The sequence below is a fragment of the Leguminivora glycinivorella genome, chromosome 10, assembly GCF_023078275.1.
Source record: "Leguminivora glycinivorella isolate SPB_JAAS2020 chromosome 10, LegGlyc_1.1, whole genome shotgun sequence".
Lineage (NCBI taxonomy): Eukaryota > Metazoa > Arthropoda > Insecta > Lepidoptera > Tortricidae > Leguminivora > Leguminivora glycinivorella.
Genome location: NC_062980.1, coordinates 22,825,090 through 22,843,706, shown reverse-complemented (window position 1 = coordinate 22,843,706; position 18,617 = coordinate 22,825,090). Strand labels below are relative to the sequence as shown.

At 39.1% G+C, this 18,617-nt stretch overlaps 1 protein-coding gene across 1 annotated transcript; it reads left to right on the top strand.

Annotated features, from left to right (window-relative positions):
- Positions 1-372: 372 nt before the first annotated feature.
- LOC125230727 (probable ATP-dependent RNA helicase DDX56) lies at positions 373-18,401 on the top strand. The gene is made up of 10 exons (XM_048135986.1): positions 373-387; positions 3,033-3,257; positions 5,596-5,858; positions 12,601-12,861; positions 13,316-13,511; positions 15,531-15,680; positions 15,792-15,889; positions 16,434-16,575; positions 17,213-17,437; positions 18,103-18,401. The coding sequence occupies exons 1-10, from the start codon at positions 373-375 to the stop codon at positions 18,175-18,177; spliced, it is 1,650 nt and encodes a 549-aa protein (XP_047991943.1). The 3' UTR covers positions 18,178-18,401.
- Positions 18,402-18,617: the final 216 nt, after the last annotated feature.

Sequence of the window (18,617 nt, the reverse complement as noted above, 5' to 3'; positions counted from 1 at the left end):
ATCAAAATCGGAGACGTGATCCAAATGTACAAACTTTTCGGGAGTTGCTTTATTTATTTTTTTCTTCGTCCTTCTGGACAGGCTAGGACCATAGGCCATACCGCCTCGTCTTGAGTGAAGTATTTCTATTTTCCTTTATTCTTCTTCTTGTTTTAATACTTATAAGTTATAAAATATAATTTCATTAGTCTTCCTTTTAATATCATGTGTCAAATCCAGTAAGCATGTCTTCAGTTGTCTCAATAAAAAATTCGTCTCTTTCAGTTGTTTCGTCATAGCCTTTCTTATTCATCTTGTTTTGAATTTCATAAGTCTTCCTTCCAATATTATGTCAAATCCAGTAAGTACGATAATAAGTCAATAAAATGCATAATGCGTCTCTTCCAGGTATTTAGTCAAATCCGTTAAGAATAATAATTTAATTAAAGAGTACTTATTTACAACATATATACAGTATTATATACAAATTTATACAAAGAAATATAAGTTTTAGTCTCCTTTAATAAATCCGTTACTGAAGACGGGATTAAATTAGGTGCCCCATAGATATTAAGTAGCTCATCCATCAGCACAAGGCGCTGTATGCCGAAGGACGGGCAAATAAAAATGATGTGGTCTAAAGACTGAGGTTCTAGCATTTGACAGCGATCACAAAAAGGAGAGGGAACTATATTTTTACGATGAAGATCAAGCCCCCTAATAAAAATTCGTGTAAAATGCATATACTCATCCTTGACTTCCTTATGACTTAGATAATGTATTGAAAAAGGATGGATATATGCTAGTTATTTCTCTTTTTGGTAGGTGGTCCCTGGTTTTGTGTTAGCTAGGGATGTTACTTTGTCGATTCAATTATCGATAAAATATGCACTTACTTACGTTCTCACCTTAAAAATAATATAAACGTTATATATATAAAAGTAACGAAAACATACAATATTGATATAAACATTTCATTTGGATTATTATGTGGCTTTTTGGCTATGAAAGTCATATATTCATACATTCTTGCCTTCTTGGCTAACCGTACCTACTGATTGCAAATAAATGGTTTGTTTATGTACTTACCTACATAAACGGTCACTTCTCTTCTCTTACCAAGTCCTAATATTACATTATCATACCTATATCTCTGATCATAGGTCTGTATGCCTCCCTTTTTCTGTAACGTGAATAAAAAGGACGGCATGTTGTCTATGACTATATTTCTATGATAGTGTAATATCGGCCTAAATAGTTTGTAAAAAATAGAAGATGGGAGATACGAGTATAAAACAAATAAATACATTCTTCTCTTCTCCTTACGCAAAGACCTAAGTAATTTAATTCGTGTAGCATCCCTCTATTAATTTCTAGTCCACCACTCAAGAATCTACTTATACTTACCTCAATAATATTTTCTCTATCAAATAGAAAATAAAACAAAACGGCAGTGTAGGTACCAAAATTTATTATTTCAATAGTTTCACCTATTTTTAGTTTCTTTTTAATAATGTTTGAGAATTTCTGGAAAACTAAAAAATACTATAAGTTTAATTCACTAGAAATGTTACATTACCATTTACCCAGTCTGTGATACCTGATCATCATTAATCATTTTTATGTCCTTTTCAATGCAAGAATGTCAATAGAGTTAATGTCGGGACGTCGATAAAAATGACACATCACTAGTACAAAAACATAACCTAAAAACAGTTTGGAGAAACTTCAGAACAGAATTTAACATGGTAGTAGTTATTATATAAACTATGAAAAGATCGTATTTTATGCTTTGTTTAGATCCTACAAATAATAGTATCAATAACTGACCGAAATTCACTAATGAAACACAGCAGGTTCTTGGGAGTTTTCTTTTCTCCATGTACGTGAATTACAGTCCTTAATCACACAAGCCATAATCACACAAGGAACTTGAACACATCACAAATAAGAATTTAGCAGGATCATCAACTATCTATCAGGAATAAACACAATTAAATTAAAAATCGGCCAGACGACCGCCGAGATATTTGATCTAATATAATACGATTATGTACAATTGTCAAAGGTAGACACCTGGGGAGACATCTGGGGGCCTGCTCCATTTCAGCTTCTTGGCCTTCTTTTTGGTGGAGTCTTGGGAGTAAAGGAACCGCGAGCATCGCACCTTGAACTTCGTGTTTCCGGTCTTCTTCTTCGGAAATCTAAGAAATATATAAAGTTGAATTTGTAAAATAGCTAAATAACAAGAGAATCATAACAAAGAACAATAATCATTGATGGCGTTTTTAAGGTATGAATATTGATAGGTTATTATTGCAAGGTCGATAAAACACATCACATCACTATGCTAAAAAACATAACCTTTCCGAGTTTGAGAAAACTTCCAAAAAATATGCAAAAATCTATACAGAATTGAATAAGATTTGAATTGTATAAACTACTAATATGTACATTTATATTTCTGCCAGGTCGTATCAATAAATATTATCAAAAACTCAAGAAACTTACCGATGAAATGATATAACCTCTTGCGTGTTTTCTTTTCTTCCTGAATGTGATTTGCAACACTTGATCACACAAGCCATAGTCAGAAATGAAACTTGGAACTATCACAAATATACACTGAGCTATTTTTTCCACGATCTATCAGAAATCCTCACAAAATAAATAAATATCGTCAAGACGACCATTGAAGTCGCGCTAAAAACTCGAACCAATATAATACGACTATGTACAGTTGTCAAAGATGGAGACCGAGTGTGAAATGACAAACGTATATTTAATTTTGCCGTATAATAAATGGACCCCAGGTCCGTTTTGACATCAGCATTTAGGGACAACCTTCGAGAAAACGAAAGAAGTTGTGGAATATTGTCTCATTCGCTCATATAAAAAAGGTAATAGTGTGGTGTGAGTAAGATACATGTCACCGAGCTCTTATTTTAGCATGGCTTCCATGCTTTAGTTATACTTCCGTGTACTACCTATCAGATCGTTTATCAACCTTTGTGCAGTATAGATCGAAATAAAAAACGTAATTTAATTTTTAGGCTATAGCGCAGCTGGCGTGGTCAGAACCCACCTTGATTCAAGAAACGGCGATACCCCTGTTGCTGGAAGGAAAAGACGTCCTGATGCGAGCTCGGACGGGTTCTGGAAAGACTGCTGCTTTCACCATTCCTGTTATACAGAAGATCTTGCACCTTAATAATACTAGTAAACACCAGTGCATACGGGCTTTGATTTTGTCCCCAAGCAAGGAGTTGTGTGGGCAGGTGAGTTATTATATTATATAATTTTAATAAACAGAACCTACAGTTTTAAATGATTCTTGGTTAGTTTCATTAGAAATTATATTGACCATATTAACTGTAACTGTGTCAAACTATCAGGAGCTCGACAAAATCAAAAAGGTAATCACAGTCTATATCCCAGTCAATGTAAGTCTAAAGAAGCTACTCAGGTTCATGTGCATGTGTTGTATTTAATACCTTGACTGTACTGAAGCATTATGCTTATTTAAATAAAACATAAATTTAGTTACCTACATAAAAAGGTATTATCTCTGAGAAATTATGGTCACCTAGTTAACAAAGGTGTTAGTTAACTAGGTGACCATAATTTGTTGCTCATCTTTTGTTCTAGACAATAAGTTGAAGTGGTATTGTTTTGTTATCTTTTGTCCTGTTGCCAGTTCAACAGGTAGGATGCCAGGTAATATTCTTCAAAAAAATACCATGTGTACTTTAAGTCCCATCAGGAGTGAGTGAATTTATTTACATTAGAGTGACTTTGATCTTCATTAAGTTTATATCCCCGATAGCTCATCACTTCCTTGCTTTTGAAGGGACAAGTGCCTTAACAGGTTGTACCAATTTAGTTATAAATTTATAATGAGTGATATCATCTTGTCTTACTTGATATGAAATATTAAAGGTTATTTATTTTAGCTTTAGCAATCATCACTACATAGTATAAAACAAAGTCGCTTTCTCTGTCCCTATGTATGCTTAAATCTTTAAAACTACACAACGGATTTTGATGCGGTTTTTTTTAATAGATAGAGTGATTGTAGAGGAAGGTTTACATGTGGGTATAGTACCCGTGCGAAGCCGGGGCGGCTCGCTAGTATGGAATAAAATCTGGTTGAATTACATTTTAAAATCACCATCAATATTAATTGTGAATGAAATATCCATTTTATAGTATTTCTAGTCATATTTTGTTATCTTTTTTATTATGGTTAAAGATCATGCTGTGGCAAGAATGTATCAAAAAGCCTATGTGTATTTGTTGAGATCAAAATGAAAATTGGGACATATTTAATAAAAGGTTTGACAACTTTTTAGCAAATTCTATTGATGGTAACTTTAATGGACGCAAATAAACTATAGAAGATGTCTAGATCTGTAATTTCAATGTAATTATTGTCTTAAGAAAATTATTCTTTTTACATGACTGTATTAAAAAAAAACTTGATCCAGTAATTTTTTAAAATACAAGGTAAACTTCATGTGGCTTTTAGAAAAGGTCTTTTTACCTGTTCTAAAATCTTACCCCCCCCCCCCCCCCACCCTTAACAAGTAACTATTTCAATAATGGTCACACAGGTTCAGTATCAATTTGTGTAGGAGGGTCATAACTTGATAAGGTGCAGTGGGTAATTTATTTTGTAAAACATCAGTGTTAATCTCTACTTGTGAACAGTCTTTAACACCATGCTTATTTATTGTTAATGTATTAAGCTGATTTTTAATTTCAGCTTATTTAACATCATGAACAGTGGGGATTTTTAAAACACTGGTGAGTCTGGACTTTTTTTAATGAGTTTCTATCTTTTATTTGCGTTCATTGTAATTTAAAATTAAAACAACCAAAAAATGGATATTGAATAACCTTAGAGAATAGTTTGTTACAATTCATTTTAGCTTTAGGAATAAAATCTGATTGAATTACATTTTAAAATCGCCATCAACAGAAATTGTGAATGAAATGTCCATGTCCATGATAATATTTATAGTTATATTTTACTATCTTAATGGTTAAAGATCATGATGTGGCGAGAATGTATTAAAAAAACTGTGTATTTGTTGAAGTAAAATGGAAATTAAGGACATATTTATACATGCTTCGGGTTAATAGTTTTGTAGATTTCTATAGTTTACTAGGACAACAAATTTCGGAAAGATTTGATCAGCAAATTAATCCCAGTCCCACAGATGTCATATATACCATAGATCAAGCAAACGTATCTACTTAGCGTGTCAAATGAACTCAGTGAAATCCACTGAGTTGTCCGTCTTTAATCGCAGCTTGCAGCTTTCGGGCGTCAATTTTTGTAAGTTGAAGTTAATCAAAACATAAAAAATGCCTCGTTACGTGATATTCAATTGCAACAACACAAAAATTATGAACAATCAAGAGCCTGAGACATATTTAAAATTACAGGCAAGAAACAACTTCAGTACAAAATTTGACACGCTCGGCCCCTATACAAATAGACGAACTTGTTTCTTCTATCTAAATAAAGTTCTGTGCCCAGTCCCAACCTAACCTTTCCACAACAAATCAGTTTTTTTGATGGATGATAAAAACGATTTTTCTTTATTTCAGATTGCATCAGTGATAGCAGACCTCACACTCAAATGTGCACGAGAAGTGCGCTGCATAGACATCTCAGCCAATGGCGACATGCAGACTCAGAAAGCGCTGCTCTCCGACAAGCCCGACATAGTTGTAGCCACTCCATCGAAAGCCCTGGCGCACCTGAAGGCCGGCAACATGAGGCTGAAGGAGGACCTGGCTATGCTGGTGGTTGATGAGGCGGACCTCGTGTTCTCCTTCGGTTATGAGGATGAGATCAAGGAGTTGTTGGGGTAAATATGGTACACATCTTTTAACTTAAAACATTTTTTTGCTGTTATTGTTTGAACTATAATTTTAAAGCCTGACCAGTAAGACAACGTCAGGCCGTCCTTTTTGCACTATTTGTACAGTCGAGTTCATAATTATACGTTATACATTTCTTCACTTTAACCCGTTGCAATAAGGAGAAAAAATTCACACATTTTATGAACTCAACTGTACTGCACCTATGTAGGGTTGCAAAAAAACGGTTTTTTTTCTGGCTTGAAAAAAAAACATGAAAAAAAACCGTGAAAAAAAAAACAGTTTTTTTTCTGTAGTATGTTTTTTTTATAAAGTACGAAATCTCAAAATTTGAAAGTAGTTAATACTTTTATACGGTTTTTTAGACTTAATGTTAACTATTAAACGAATTTAATCAAATAACTTTAATTTCTGGTCTTATAAAAGTAACATTTACGAAATCTGTAGTTGGTAGTTATCACTTTTTACTGTTGGCAACACCACCGCCTCTCCACGCTACACGCAGCATCGGGGATTCCCCAATAAACGTTTGTATACTGAATGTTAATTGAATTAAAATTTACGTTATTGTTATTGAAACACGTTACAAATCACGAAAAACCGTTATTGTCGTATTATTTGTTCATCTGCAGAAATATGTGACTATTGTCAAGACGGCGCTGTTATTCTGATGTATGCGGTGACAGTTCAGTGTAGTATGAAGAAAATAGTTCTAATTAATTCCGCAATATGGCGCGTGGTCATATATGTCTGGTCAGGCTTTATAATCTGTGCATAAATTTCTCTTTTCATTTTTATGGTATTAACTTTACATTACAGGTTTTTAAATTTGATATTCTTTACTTATGTCTTCCTAAAATCATTGTTTTTTTTTTAGCGTATTTATTTTAGGTTATCTTGTTCATATATTACGCTCTTGTGTTATTATAATTGTACGTGAACTATGTTAAGTTCGAAGAGTTGGTTTCTCAGTGCGGGATAAGGTCCGACCGAGAACGATATTTTTGTCTCGGCCGAGAACGAGACCGAGACCGAGATTCAATTTGATTCTCGGCCGAGACCGAGACCGAGACCGAGAATTTATAAAACAGCGAAAAACATGCAATTTTTGCAAAAAATGTTTTCATAACCGAAATTCGCCTATTAATCAGGAATCCAGGAGCATGTCGGGCCGTATTTAGTGTTTGGTTCCGTAACTACCCAAACCTACCGCACCCCTTACCTATCTACCGTAGCAAAATAGACTACATCAGTGATAAACAAGTATACGGCTCGCCTGATGGTAAGCAGGCGCCATAGCTTATATCGATAAATGACCTACCAAAATCACTAAAATCGGGATACTAAACGGGCGATGTAATCAAAGGGTAGCTAAAAACCGATTGGACGCGAGTGCGCAATAAATTCAAAATCTGAGTCTCGGTTTCACCGAGAATCTCGGCCCATTTTGGCCGAGAGCCGAGACCGAGATCTCGGCCCGATTTTCGGCCGAGAATGCCGAGACCGAGACCGAGACCGAGATCTCGGTCGGACCTTAGTGCGGGACACCTTTAAATGAGAGTGCAGTTTGTCCCACTTAAAAGGCTTCTCGCTACAGTGAAATCCCAATCCCATAACTATGTGGCGGTAACCAGTATAATTATGGATTTTTGACGGATGTTCATTGGTCGACATAACGAAGTTTTACATATGGCACCCGCAGAGGTTTCCTTTTAATTATGTTAAAGTATAATATTAAGTTAAGCCAGGCTCCTTGCGAGCATTTTAAACCTCTGCTGATGGTATCTGTGAAACTTGACAGTTGCCAACCACATTCACTACAGGTACATTACATCCAGATGTTTTTTCACACTCTTAAATAATAGAGAACCGATGGTCTTCAAGTCTACACTCAGAGCTTGGATTTTTCAAAGCGGGACGCCTTTTGAATGGGACTGCGTGATTCCCATTGAAAAGGATTCTCGCCTTTGCGATATCCCACAATGCTCTTTCTTCAATCGCAACATGTTTCTGAAGTCTGCAGTCGGAGCTTGGATCTTTCAAAGCGGGACACCTTTTAAATGGGATTGCGTGATTCCCAACCAATCGTAAGTATCGCAACATGTATCTTTAGTGCAGCCGGAGCTTGGATTTTTCAAAGCGGGACACCATTTAAATGGGATTGTGTGATTCTGATTCCCAACTAAATGGTTTCTCGTCTTTGCGATATCCCAAAATGCTCTTTCGTCAATCTCAACATCTTTTTTTTTAATAGACTGATCGGCTATTGACTATAGTCACACCTGATGGAAAGTGAAGACAGAGTTTCTTAAGTCTGCAGTTGGCACTTGGATTTTTCAAAGCGGGACGCCTTTTGAATGGTACTGCTTGATTCCCATTGAAAAGGATTCTCGCCTTTGCGATATCCCACAATGCTCTATCGTCAATCGCAACATGTATCTTAGGTCTGCAGCCGGAGCTTGGATTTTTCAAAGCGGGACGCCTTTTGAATGGGACTGCGTGATTCCCATTGAAAAGGATTCTCGCCTTTGCGATATCCCACAATGCTCTTTCTTCAATCGTAAGATATTCTGAAGTCTACAGGCAGAGCTTGGATTTTTCAAAGCGGGACACCTTTTAAATGGGATTGCGTGATTCCCAACTAAAAGGCTTCTCGTCTTTGCGATATCCCAAAGTGCTCTTTCGTCAATTGCGACGTGTTTCTTAAATTCCCAGTCTGAGCTTGGATGTTTCAAAGCGGGACACCTTTCAACTGGCACTGCCTGATGCCAACTGAAAGGTTTCTCGTCTTTGCGATATCCCAGAACGTTCTTACGTCAATCGTAAGTATCGCAACATGTATCTTAAGTCTGCAGCCGGAGCTTGGATTTTTCAAAGCGGGACACCATTTAAATGGGATTGTGTGATTCTGATTCCCAACTAAATGGTTTCTCGTCTTAGCGATATCCCAAAATGCTCTTTCGTTAATCGCAACATCTTTTTTTTTTTAATAGACTCATCGGCGATTGACTATAGTCACACCTGATGGAAAGTGAAGACAGAATTTCTTAAGTCTGCAGTTGGCACTTGGATTTTTCAAAGCGGGACACCATTTAAATGGGATTGTGTGATTCTGATTCCCAACTAAATGGTTTCTCGTCTTAGCGATATCCCAAAATGCTCTTTCGTCAATCGCAACTTTTTTTTTTTTTAGTCTTATCGGCGATTGACCCTAGTCACACCTGATGGAATGTGAAGACAGAATTTCTTAGGTCTGCAATTGGAACTTGGATTTTTCAAAGCGGGACGCCTTTTGAATGGGACTGCGTGATTCCCATTGAAAAGGATTCTCGCCTTTGCGATATCCCAAAATGCTCTTCCTTCAATCGTAAGATATTCTGAAGTCTACAGTTGGAGCTTGGATTTTTCAAAGCGGGACACCTTTTAAATGGGATTGCGTGATTCCCAACTAAAAGGCTTCTCGTCTTTGCGATATCCCACAATGCTCTTTCGTTAATCGCAACATGTTTCTTAAGTCTGCAGTCGGAGCTTGGATCTTTCAAAGCGGGACACCTTTTAAATGGGATTGCGTGATTCTGATTCCCAACTAAAAGGTTTCTCGTCTTTGCGATATCCCAAAATGCTCTTTCGTCAATCGCACCATGTTTCTTAAGTGTGACGAAAGGTCTGGCCTTAGCGAGTAGTGATCCTGCCTGCTAATTCCTGGGTTCGAATTCTGGTAAGGGCATTTATTTGTGTGATGAGCACACATATATTTATTATATTGTGTATATTATTATGTATCTTTGTCGTGAGTACCCACACCACAAGCCTTGAGCTTACCGTGGGACTCAGTCAATCTGTGTAAGAATGTCTTATAATAATTATGTTATATTTATTATTATTTAAGTCTACAATTGGAACTTGGGTGTTTCATAGCGGGACACCTTGTCAGTGGGAGTGCTCGATACCCACTGAAAGGCTTCTCGTCTTTGCGATATCCCAAAAGACTTCGCTGCTCCAGTTCTTTCTTTGATAACATGTTTCTTTTATGTTTCAACTATAAATAGGGTTTCCATATGAAAAAATTGATCAAGAGTTACAAAAATCCAGATATTTCCTAGGCGACCATTTATCCTAAAATAAATTCAACACTACAGTGACTGGCATCCGTTGGGTCGACGACATTCGTAAAATTGCGGGTCACAACTGCATGAGACTAACCCAGGACCGGGAGAAGTGGTGTACTAGAAGAAAGGCCTATGCTCAGCAGTGGGCGATAAAGAGCTGATATGATGAATTCTACAATATTTCCTGAAGTCTATGATCATCATCCATCATCAGGTCGGAAGAAGCAGCCGACCTATTTAGGAAAAGTGGATTTTTCATTGCGGGAAATCTTTTAAGTGAGAATTCTATTTGTCCCATTTAAAAGGCTTCTCGCCAATGCGATTTCCTAATCGCCACGTTATTTCCGTCACCTTCGCAAAAACATGGGGTTTTCTCGCCGAAAAGTAACTTTTCCAGCAATTTTGGTGCAGCATGGTAGAAATAAAGGAATTCATACATGTGTTTCTAGATAGATGATCAAATAAGGCTCATTTTACTGTTATTAATCCTAATACTGTTATTAATTAATTAATACTGTTATTAATTAATTATTCCATCTAGCCCATGTAAAAGTATCCTGGCGAATGCGTTTTGTCTATCGCCGGTATAAAACATGGATTTCTCGTTGCGGGAATCCTTATAACTGAGATTTCTATCCTCCCATTTATAAGGCTTCTCACCGATGCGATATCCAAAACACTACATTACAATTTAAAAGGCTTGTCACCACTGCGGATAATAATTAAAAATATCTACATTAGAAAGCAATATACGGCATTTTAATATTTTATATGTTTCCATTTTTGTGCTTTCCGCCACTGCTATATTCCGAACATCACTGCTTTGTCTAATGTCTAAATTGTAGGATAAAAACCACCATAGTCTTTCTAATACATTTATATTTCCTTATTTTCGTCATCCTAGCAGCACAGATAGAGATGGAGGAATAGATATTTCATTGGGCGAACCTTTTGATTGAGAATCTGTCTACGTCCCACTTAAAAGGCTTCTCACCACTGCGATATCTCGACTGCAGCATCGTATGGCAAAGTTGAACAAATAAAGGGAGACAGTCATTTGTCTTTACTATTTACCTTAACACCCATGACCTTGAGAGGGACGTCATCACCAATGTTACTATTGTAGGGGGTCAATTGTGGTACTTTTTTACAATTTGTGCGCGTACCTTCGAAGTTCGCGAGAAGCCCAAGAGGCCATCCACTTTGCAAAGTGTCCTACTGTTTTGTGTATGTTGTTATTTTTTTTTATCTTACTGCCGATTGTTACTTTTCAGGTTTAAGATGTTCTTTACTGAAATTGTGTATTTTTATATACTTACTTGTGTGTCCGGTTATCTGAATGAACTGCATAAAATATTACATTACCTGTATTCTTATTCCTTGTGTGTTCTATTGGTGTTGTAGAATAGATCTTTATGTTTATCGTTTATTATAATTCTTACTTGTGCATGCTCAATATTTTACCTGATGATATTTTTCTTTATATTATTTTTGACCTATATATTTTGTGTTTGTGTACTTGATCTATTATTTTGATGTGGTTTATTTTTAGGTATATTTATGAAATGTTTTGATTATTTAATGTGTCTATTTTGTTAGTTTTATATTTTTATTAACCTGATATATGTTGTATTTTTTGCGTGTAATTTATTTCATATACCATGTATTGCTTGTGTTTATATTTTATATGGGATGTTTACTGATACTGCTATTATTTCCAGGACATTCAACATATATTCATTGTTTATTTTAATTTTTGAGGTACTTAACTATACAATACAATACAATACAAAGCATTTATTCATGGTAAACACACATAAAAAAAAATACAAACAAATGGTTATAAAAAAAACAGTATAAATCTTATACTATTAAACGAGCAATTCTTGTATATTTATTTATTTATTTATTTATTTATTTATTTATTTATATATACCGACGATCTCGGAAACCGCTCTAACGAATTCGCTGAAATTTGTTTTGTGGGGGTTTTCGGGGGTGAAAAATCGATCTAGCGTAGCCTTAGATCCCGGAAAACGCGAATTTTCGAGTTTTCATGAGTTTTTCTTTCGCATTTGTAAACGTAAAATATGTTCCTTAATTTCGCCGCGCGCGCATCGATTCCGCGTAGCTCAGTCGCACGAGGTCGGTCTAATGTACGCAGATAGATCGTAGGTGTCAGGGTTTCGAATCCCGGCCAGAAATAAAGTTTTTGTTTTTTGTCTTTTTTTTTGTTTTTGTATTTATAAGAGTTTTTTTTTATCTAAAGACGTGATATATTAAAATAGAACCGAGCGAAGCTCGGTCGCCCAGATATTGTTGTTTACCACGAAATGGTCCCGCCTCAGCATATTGCTAACCATAAGGTCATGTGAATAACTCTAATGTGAATATAATTAACGATGCATTTTGTGCCAAAAACGTCATATTCTATTATACTAATGCCAACTCGGGTATCGCAATTTAACTTAAAAAGACATCTTATTACACGGCGCCTGTTCTCGCATGCAATTTTTAGTTTGCAGTTTTATGACTAATGATAACCTGGTAATCATTACATTATGACTTTTCATTATGTCAAACAATGGGATTCGTCTGAATTAACCATCTCCGTCCACAGACACCTCCCCAAGATCTACCAAGCCGTCCTGGCCTCTGCCACTCTCTCGGAAGACGTGCTCAGTCTCAAGAAGATCGTGCTGCGCAACCCCGTAACCTTGAAACTGGAGGAGCCTGAATTAGCAGCTGGATCAAAACTGCAGCATTACCACGTGCACGCGGAGGAAGACGATAAGGCCGCCATCTTGTATGCGCTGCTCAAGTTGAATCTGATCAGGGGGAAGAGTATCATCTTTGTGCGGACGGTGGATAGGTGTTACAAGTGAGTGCTTTTTACTACATACTTGCTATGTATGTGATTGCATATTTTCTATTAGGGAATCATTCCACGAAAGAGTCAACCATTGTCCCGTACAAACGCGAATTTTCTGCAAATTGACTTGTAAAAAAGAAAAATGGAAAAATGTATGCTCCCAACGGGACTCGAACCCGCAGCAACCGCAGGTCTTAACCAATTAAGCTACCGAAGCCGTACCGGACTCTCGCAAATCTTTCCAGTCCTCTGCTTATGCATACGCACCTTTGAACTGGCATATACCGACATCTACCGACAGACAATTACATCATGTAACGGCACTGAAGTAGTACTGAGAACTCACCACTAACAACGTGATGACCCAAACTATAAGTATATCAATTTTTAATAAGTGGAAACGTCCGCTAACGATACTTCAATATTTCTAATCAATATCTTCAATTTTTTCATATAATTCCAGGCTAAAACTATACCTAGAGCAGTTCAAGATCGGCTCCTGCGTCCTGAACTCAGAGCTGCCAGCCGCTGTCCGCTGTCTCTCAGTGGACCAGTTCAACCGCGGCCGGTACCAGATCATCGTCGCTTCCGATGAGAAGGCGCTGGAGAAGCCTGATGGAGGCATACTACCGCTTGAAGAGAGGAAGACCAAGAAAAAGGTAAACTAACCAGTTCAATATCAGTTCCTCCTGAACCTGGAACTGCCGGTCGTCGTGCGCTGTCAGTGGACCAGTTTAAACGAGGCCGCTACCAGATCATAGTCGCTTCCGATGAGAAGGCGCTAGAGAAGCCTGATGGAGGCATCCTGCCGCTTGAAGAGAGGAAGACCAAGAAAAAGGTAAACTGAAAACAGTAATTCAATATCAGTTCCTACTGAACTCAGAGAGCCGCCGTGCGCTGTCTCTCCGTGGAACAGTTTAACCGCAGCTGGTACCAGATCATCGTCGCTTCCGATGAGAAGGCGCTGGAGAAGCCTGATGGAGGCATACTACCGCTTGAAGAAAGGAAGACCAAGAAAAAGGTAAACTAACCAGTTCAATATCAGTTCCTCCTGAACCTGGAACTGCCGGTCGTCGTGCGCTGTCTGTCAGTGGACCAGTTTAACCGAAGCCGCTACCAGGGGCCCGTTTCTCAAAACTGAAAGTTACAAGTTACAAGCGGAAGTCTCTTTCCAACTTGTCAAATTAGACATTGACTACCGCTTGTAAATTGTAACTTGTAGCTTCGAGAAATTGGCCCCAGATAGGGCAGATAGTCGCTTCTGATGAGAAGGCGCTAGAGAAACCTGATAGAGGCATCCTGCCGCTTGAAGAGAGGAAGACCAAGAAAAAGGTAAACTAACCAGTTCAATATCAGTTCCTCCTGAACCTGGAACTGCCGGTCGCCGTGCGCTGTCTCTCCGTGGACCAGTTTAACCGAGGCCACTACCAAATCATAGTCGCTTCTGATGAGAAGGCGCTGGAGAAACCTGATAGAGGCATCCTGCCGCTTGAAGAGAGGAAGACCAAGAAAAAGGTAAACTAACCAGTTCAATATCAGTTCCTCCTGAACCTGGAACTGCCGGTCGCCGTGCGCTGTCTGTCAGTGGACCAGTTTAACCGAGGCCGCTACCAGATCATAGTCACTTCTGATGAGAAGGCGCTAGAGAAACCTGATGGAGGCATCCTGCCACTTGAAGAGAGGAAGACCAAGAAAAAGGTAAACTAACCAGTTCAATATTAGTTCCTCCTGAACCTGGAACTGCCGGTCGTCGTGCGCTGTCTGTCAGTGGACCAGTTTAACCGAGGCCACTACCAAATCATAGTCGCTTCTGATGAGAAGGCGCTGCAGAAGCCTGATGGAGGCATACTGCCGCTTGAAGAGAGGAAGACCAAGAAAAAGGTAAACTAACCAGTTCAATATCAGTTCCTCCTGAACTCAGAGAGCCGCCGTGCGCTGTCTCTCCGTGGACCAGTTTAACCGAGCAAGGCCACTACCAAATCATAGTCGCTTCTGATGAGAAGGCGCTGGAGAAACCTGTCGGAGGCATCCTGCCGCTTGAAGAGAGGAAGACCAAGAAAAAGGTAAACTAACCAGTTCAATATCAGTTCCTCCTGAACCTGGAACTGCCGGTCGTCGTGCACTGTCAGTGGACCAGTTTAAACGAGGCCGCTACCAGATCATAGTCGCTTCTGATGAGAAGGCGCTAGAGAAGCCTAAAAACAGCAGTTTAATATCAGTTCCTCCTGAACTCAGGGTCACAGTGCGTTGTCTGTCCGTGGACTAGTTCGTCTAGTTCAACGGTGGATGTTACCAGATCATCGTCGCCTCTGATGAAAAGGCGCTAGAGAAACCTGTTGAAGGCATACTGCCGCTTGAAGAGAGGAAGACCAACAGAAAGCTAAACTAATATGAGTGGCATCCATTGCAGACGTTTCTGCTTGTCAAAAAGTAAAAACTTAGCATAGTTAGCGCATCGTAACTGGTGTCGTTTAAGTATAACACTCTTTCAGTAGATGTCGCCACAGGTCCCATTCACCAATATGGTGGAAAATTTCTCTACCTTGGTTGAAGTCTTGGTGGCACGGCATAGCTGGAAAATAGACCCAGAGACCCCGAGTTCAAGTCTCATTCAATGCAGTACTTTTCCACTTTTAAAAGGATAAAGTTTAGATTTGAAGTGTTATTTTTGTTTACAGCAAGCATCCAAGCGTCGCCGCGACAAAGAGTCCGGCGTGTCCCGCGGCATCGACTTCCAGCACGTGGCCAACGTCATCAACTTCGACTTCCCGCTCGATGTAGACTCCTACGTGCACCGGGCCGGCCGCACGGCGCGCGGCAACGAATCGGTAAGACTGCCCACGTAGTACAGCTCGCTCTGTGTTAAAAATTATCTCGATTTATCGGGTTTCACCAGTAAAACCTCGATATTTGGGATGTATATTTTGTTGTTATTGCAGGGATCAGTGCTGTCTTTCGTGTCTATTCGTGAGAAGCCCCTCATGGAGGCCGTGGAGGAACACCTCTCAGGCGGCGTCAAAGATAAAAAAGTTCTACAGTGAGTATTATTCCGCATTATTAAGTCTGCATTTATAATGAAAGCAAACCTGTAAATTGTGTGTTGTTTTGATTTGATTACAATGTTAAAGAACAAAATATAGAAAAATATGATAAAGCATTGAGTTACATTACAGTTAATAAGATTTAAAATTTAATTGATCTATAAATATTTAGATTTTCTAGTTTATACAAGTTATAGTTTACACAATACGCGTATTTATTCATTCATTATCTTTATGATATGATTGTGTAAATTAGTCTTAAAATCTAGATATGTAAAGTTTGACCAGAAATATATGACTGTTGTCAAGAGCGCGGTGTTATTTTTATTCTTATGTATCGTGACAGTTCCGTATAGTATGGAGAAAATAATTCTGGTCGGGCTTATGGTTTATTTAGTTTTTCTTATATGTACTTAAGTAAATTTGTACAAGTTTTAAAATGTTTACATAATGTTCATTTTGGCAGGGTTAACCTATCGGAAATGAAGTTATGGCAGTGTTTTCCAATCGTCAGTAAGCTAACCAACACTCTCTTTACAGAAAATACGAGTTCGCCTTGGAGGAGGTGGAGGGGTTCCGCTACCGCTCCAGAGACGCGTGGCGCGCCGTCACGCGCATCGCCGTACGTGAAGCGAGGCTGAAGGAGATCAAGCAAGAGCTCATCAACTGCAAGAAGCTGCAGGTCAGACTCTATACAGTAAAACAGTTTATTGAGAATTCTTATATCCGCAATGAAACCTTCGTAAGGTGAAGACTTGCCATCAGCTACAAGCTTCGTCTAAAACCGAAACAAGTAGAAGTCAATTTGTGACTTGCCTTAAGAGAATGAGTTGTGGAACGCCAACACGATAATACTCTTTATTGTACTGTGACGCCACTTTTGCTCTCATTTATTTATTTATTTATTCCCAGTTTACAATTGTACCTTAACAGCTAAGGCCACAGCGGCACAGATTGGTATCGATAATACTTATACATCATGTATAAAAGTATATTTTACAAAATGAGCTTAATTAATAGTGATACTACTTACAGGCATCTCTCTCTCAATCACCTTCTTTCATTCAATCATCGATCGTCCTCATGCAAAAGTATGACTGTGTTGATGTATTTATGTAGAACGTAAAAAAAAAATACAGAGTATGACATACAGGTTTTATTTTATATAAATGTAGCGACATATCTTCGCTATAAATCACAGGATGACACCTATAACAACATAATCAATTTGATGAATGACTAATCTTCTCTCTGACTCCCCACCCCCTTACCCCCCACAAACAAATATCCCACATCCACTAACGTTCCTTATGTCACAGGGTTACTTCGCGGACAACCCGAACGAGCTGGCAGCCCTGAAGCGCGACCGGGCTCTACACACCGTGCGACAACAGCCACAACTAGCGCATGTACCAGATTACTTACTGCCGGCGGCACTGCGGCCCGAGCCTGAAGCAGAGGCCGACCAGGCTGACAAAGAGACAGCAGCTCCGCCCGCCAAGAAGAAGAGGAACTTTGGCAGCGCCAAGAGGCTTAAACACCAGGTGAGGACTTTATATTAGACTAGCGGCTCATTGGCTGTGGCTCATGTACTGATGAGCTGGCAACCCTGAACCGGGTTCTACATACCGTGCGACAACAACCACAACTGGCGCATATACCAGATTACTTACTGCGGGCGACACAGCGGCCTGCGCCTGAAGCGGAGGCCGACCAGGCTGATAGAAAAGCGGCGCGGAGCCCGCCAAGAAGAGGTACTTTGGCAAGAGACTCTTGGCGCCAAAGCACATCTCGGACACTGGTGATCAAATATATGAAAGAGGCGCGTTCCTAGCACACATTATAAGCTCGTTTAGGTGAACGCGTACCATGCTTGTATAAGTGAGATATGACAGATCGACTGGTCGCGTTTTTGACAGGTGGTAACTGTGAGGTAACCGAGAGGGGGTGGGCGGCACTTTCAGCGGGTAGCGGGAGTAGCCATACTTTACCATAGTACTCTTTATTATACTGTGCCAAGAGACTTAAACACGAGGTGATAATTTACTAGCGGCCCAGCTGGCTCACGTCACCATATTTAAGGTTTTATGGATACACGTATTTGAATTAGAAAAAAACTTAACATTTTTTTTAAATTAAATTAAACTAATTAAATTAAAAGCAATTTTCTAGACAAAATTTCATTTTACGAATACTGTATTGTCCACAGGCCCGCCAAAGCAACCCCCTCCGCAGCTTCGCCGTCAAGAACATGAAGAGAACTCCCGCCGCCGGCGACACGTAACGCTACTCGCATAGCTCAGTGTCTACCTACTGTATTGTAATGTTTAAGTGTAATGTGAGGCCTGGAGGACGCTCGGCCCGGCGCGTTCTGCGGGGCAGGCGAGCGTGCATACTCTCTACCGGCTCAGCCACGACATTAGTCTAAGCGCGACAGCGTTGAGCGGCGGCCATACATTGGAGCGAGACAAAGCGATGGGACTTTTCATTCGCACGTATGGCTGCCGCTCACCGCTGTCGCGCTTAGACCAATGTCGTGGCTGAGCCGTACGCAGCGTTGACTCAGGACACTTGTATGAGCTTCTACTGTTGGATATGCGCGCCGCACGCCCCGCCCACAACGCCCAATATGAGCGTGCACGACAGCCATACTAAGGCTGATAATCCACTATTATACGTTTATCATAGAAATATCATCATAGGCAACATGACGTCCTTTTTCTT

Coding starts and splice junctions, on each gene's coding strand:
- LOC125230727 (XM_048135986.1), top strand. Junction 3,258..5,595: donor GCAAGGAGTTGTGTGGGCAG/GTGAGTTATTAT, acceptor TCTTTATTTCAG/ATTGCATCAGTGATAGCAGA. Junction 15,890..16,433: donor AAAGATAAAAAAGTTCTACA/GTGAGTATTATT, acceptor CTCTCTTTACAG/AAAATACGAGTTCGCCTTGG.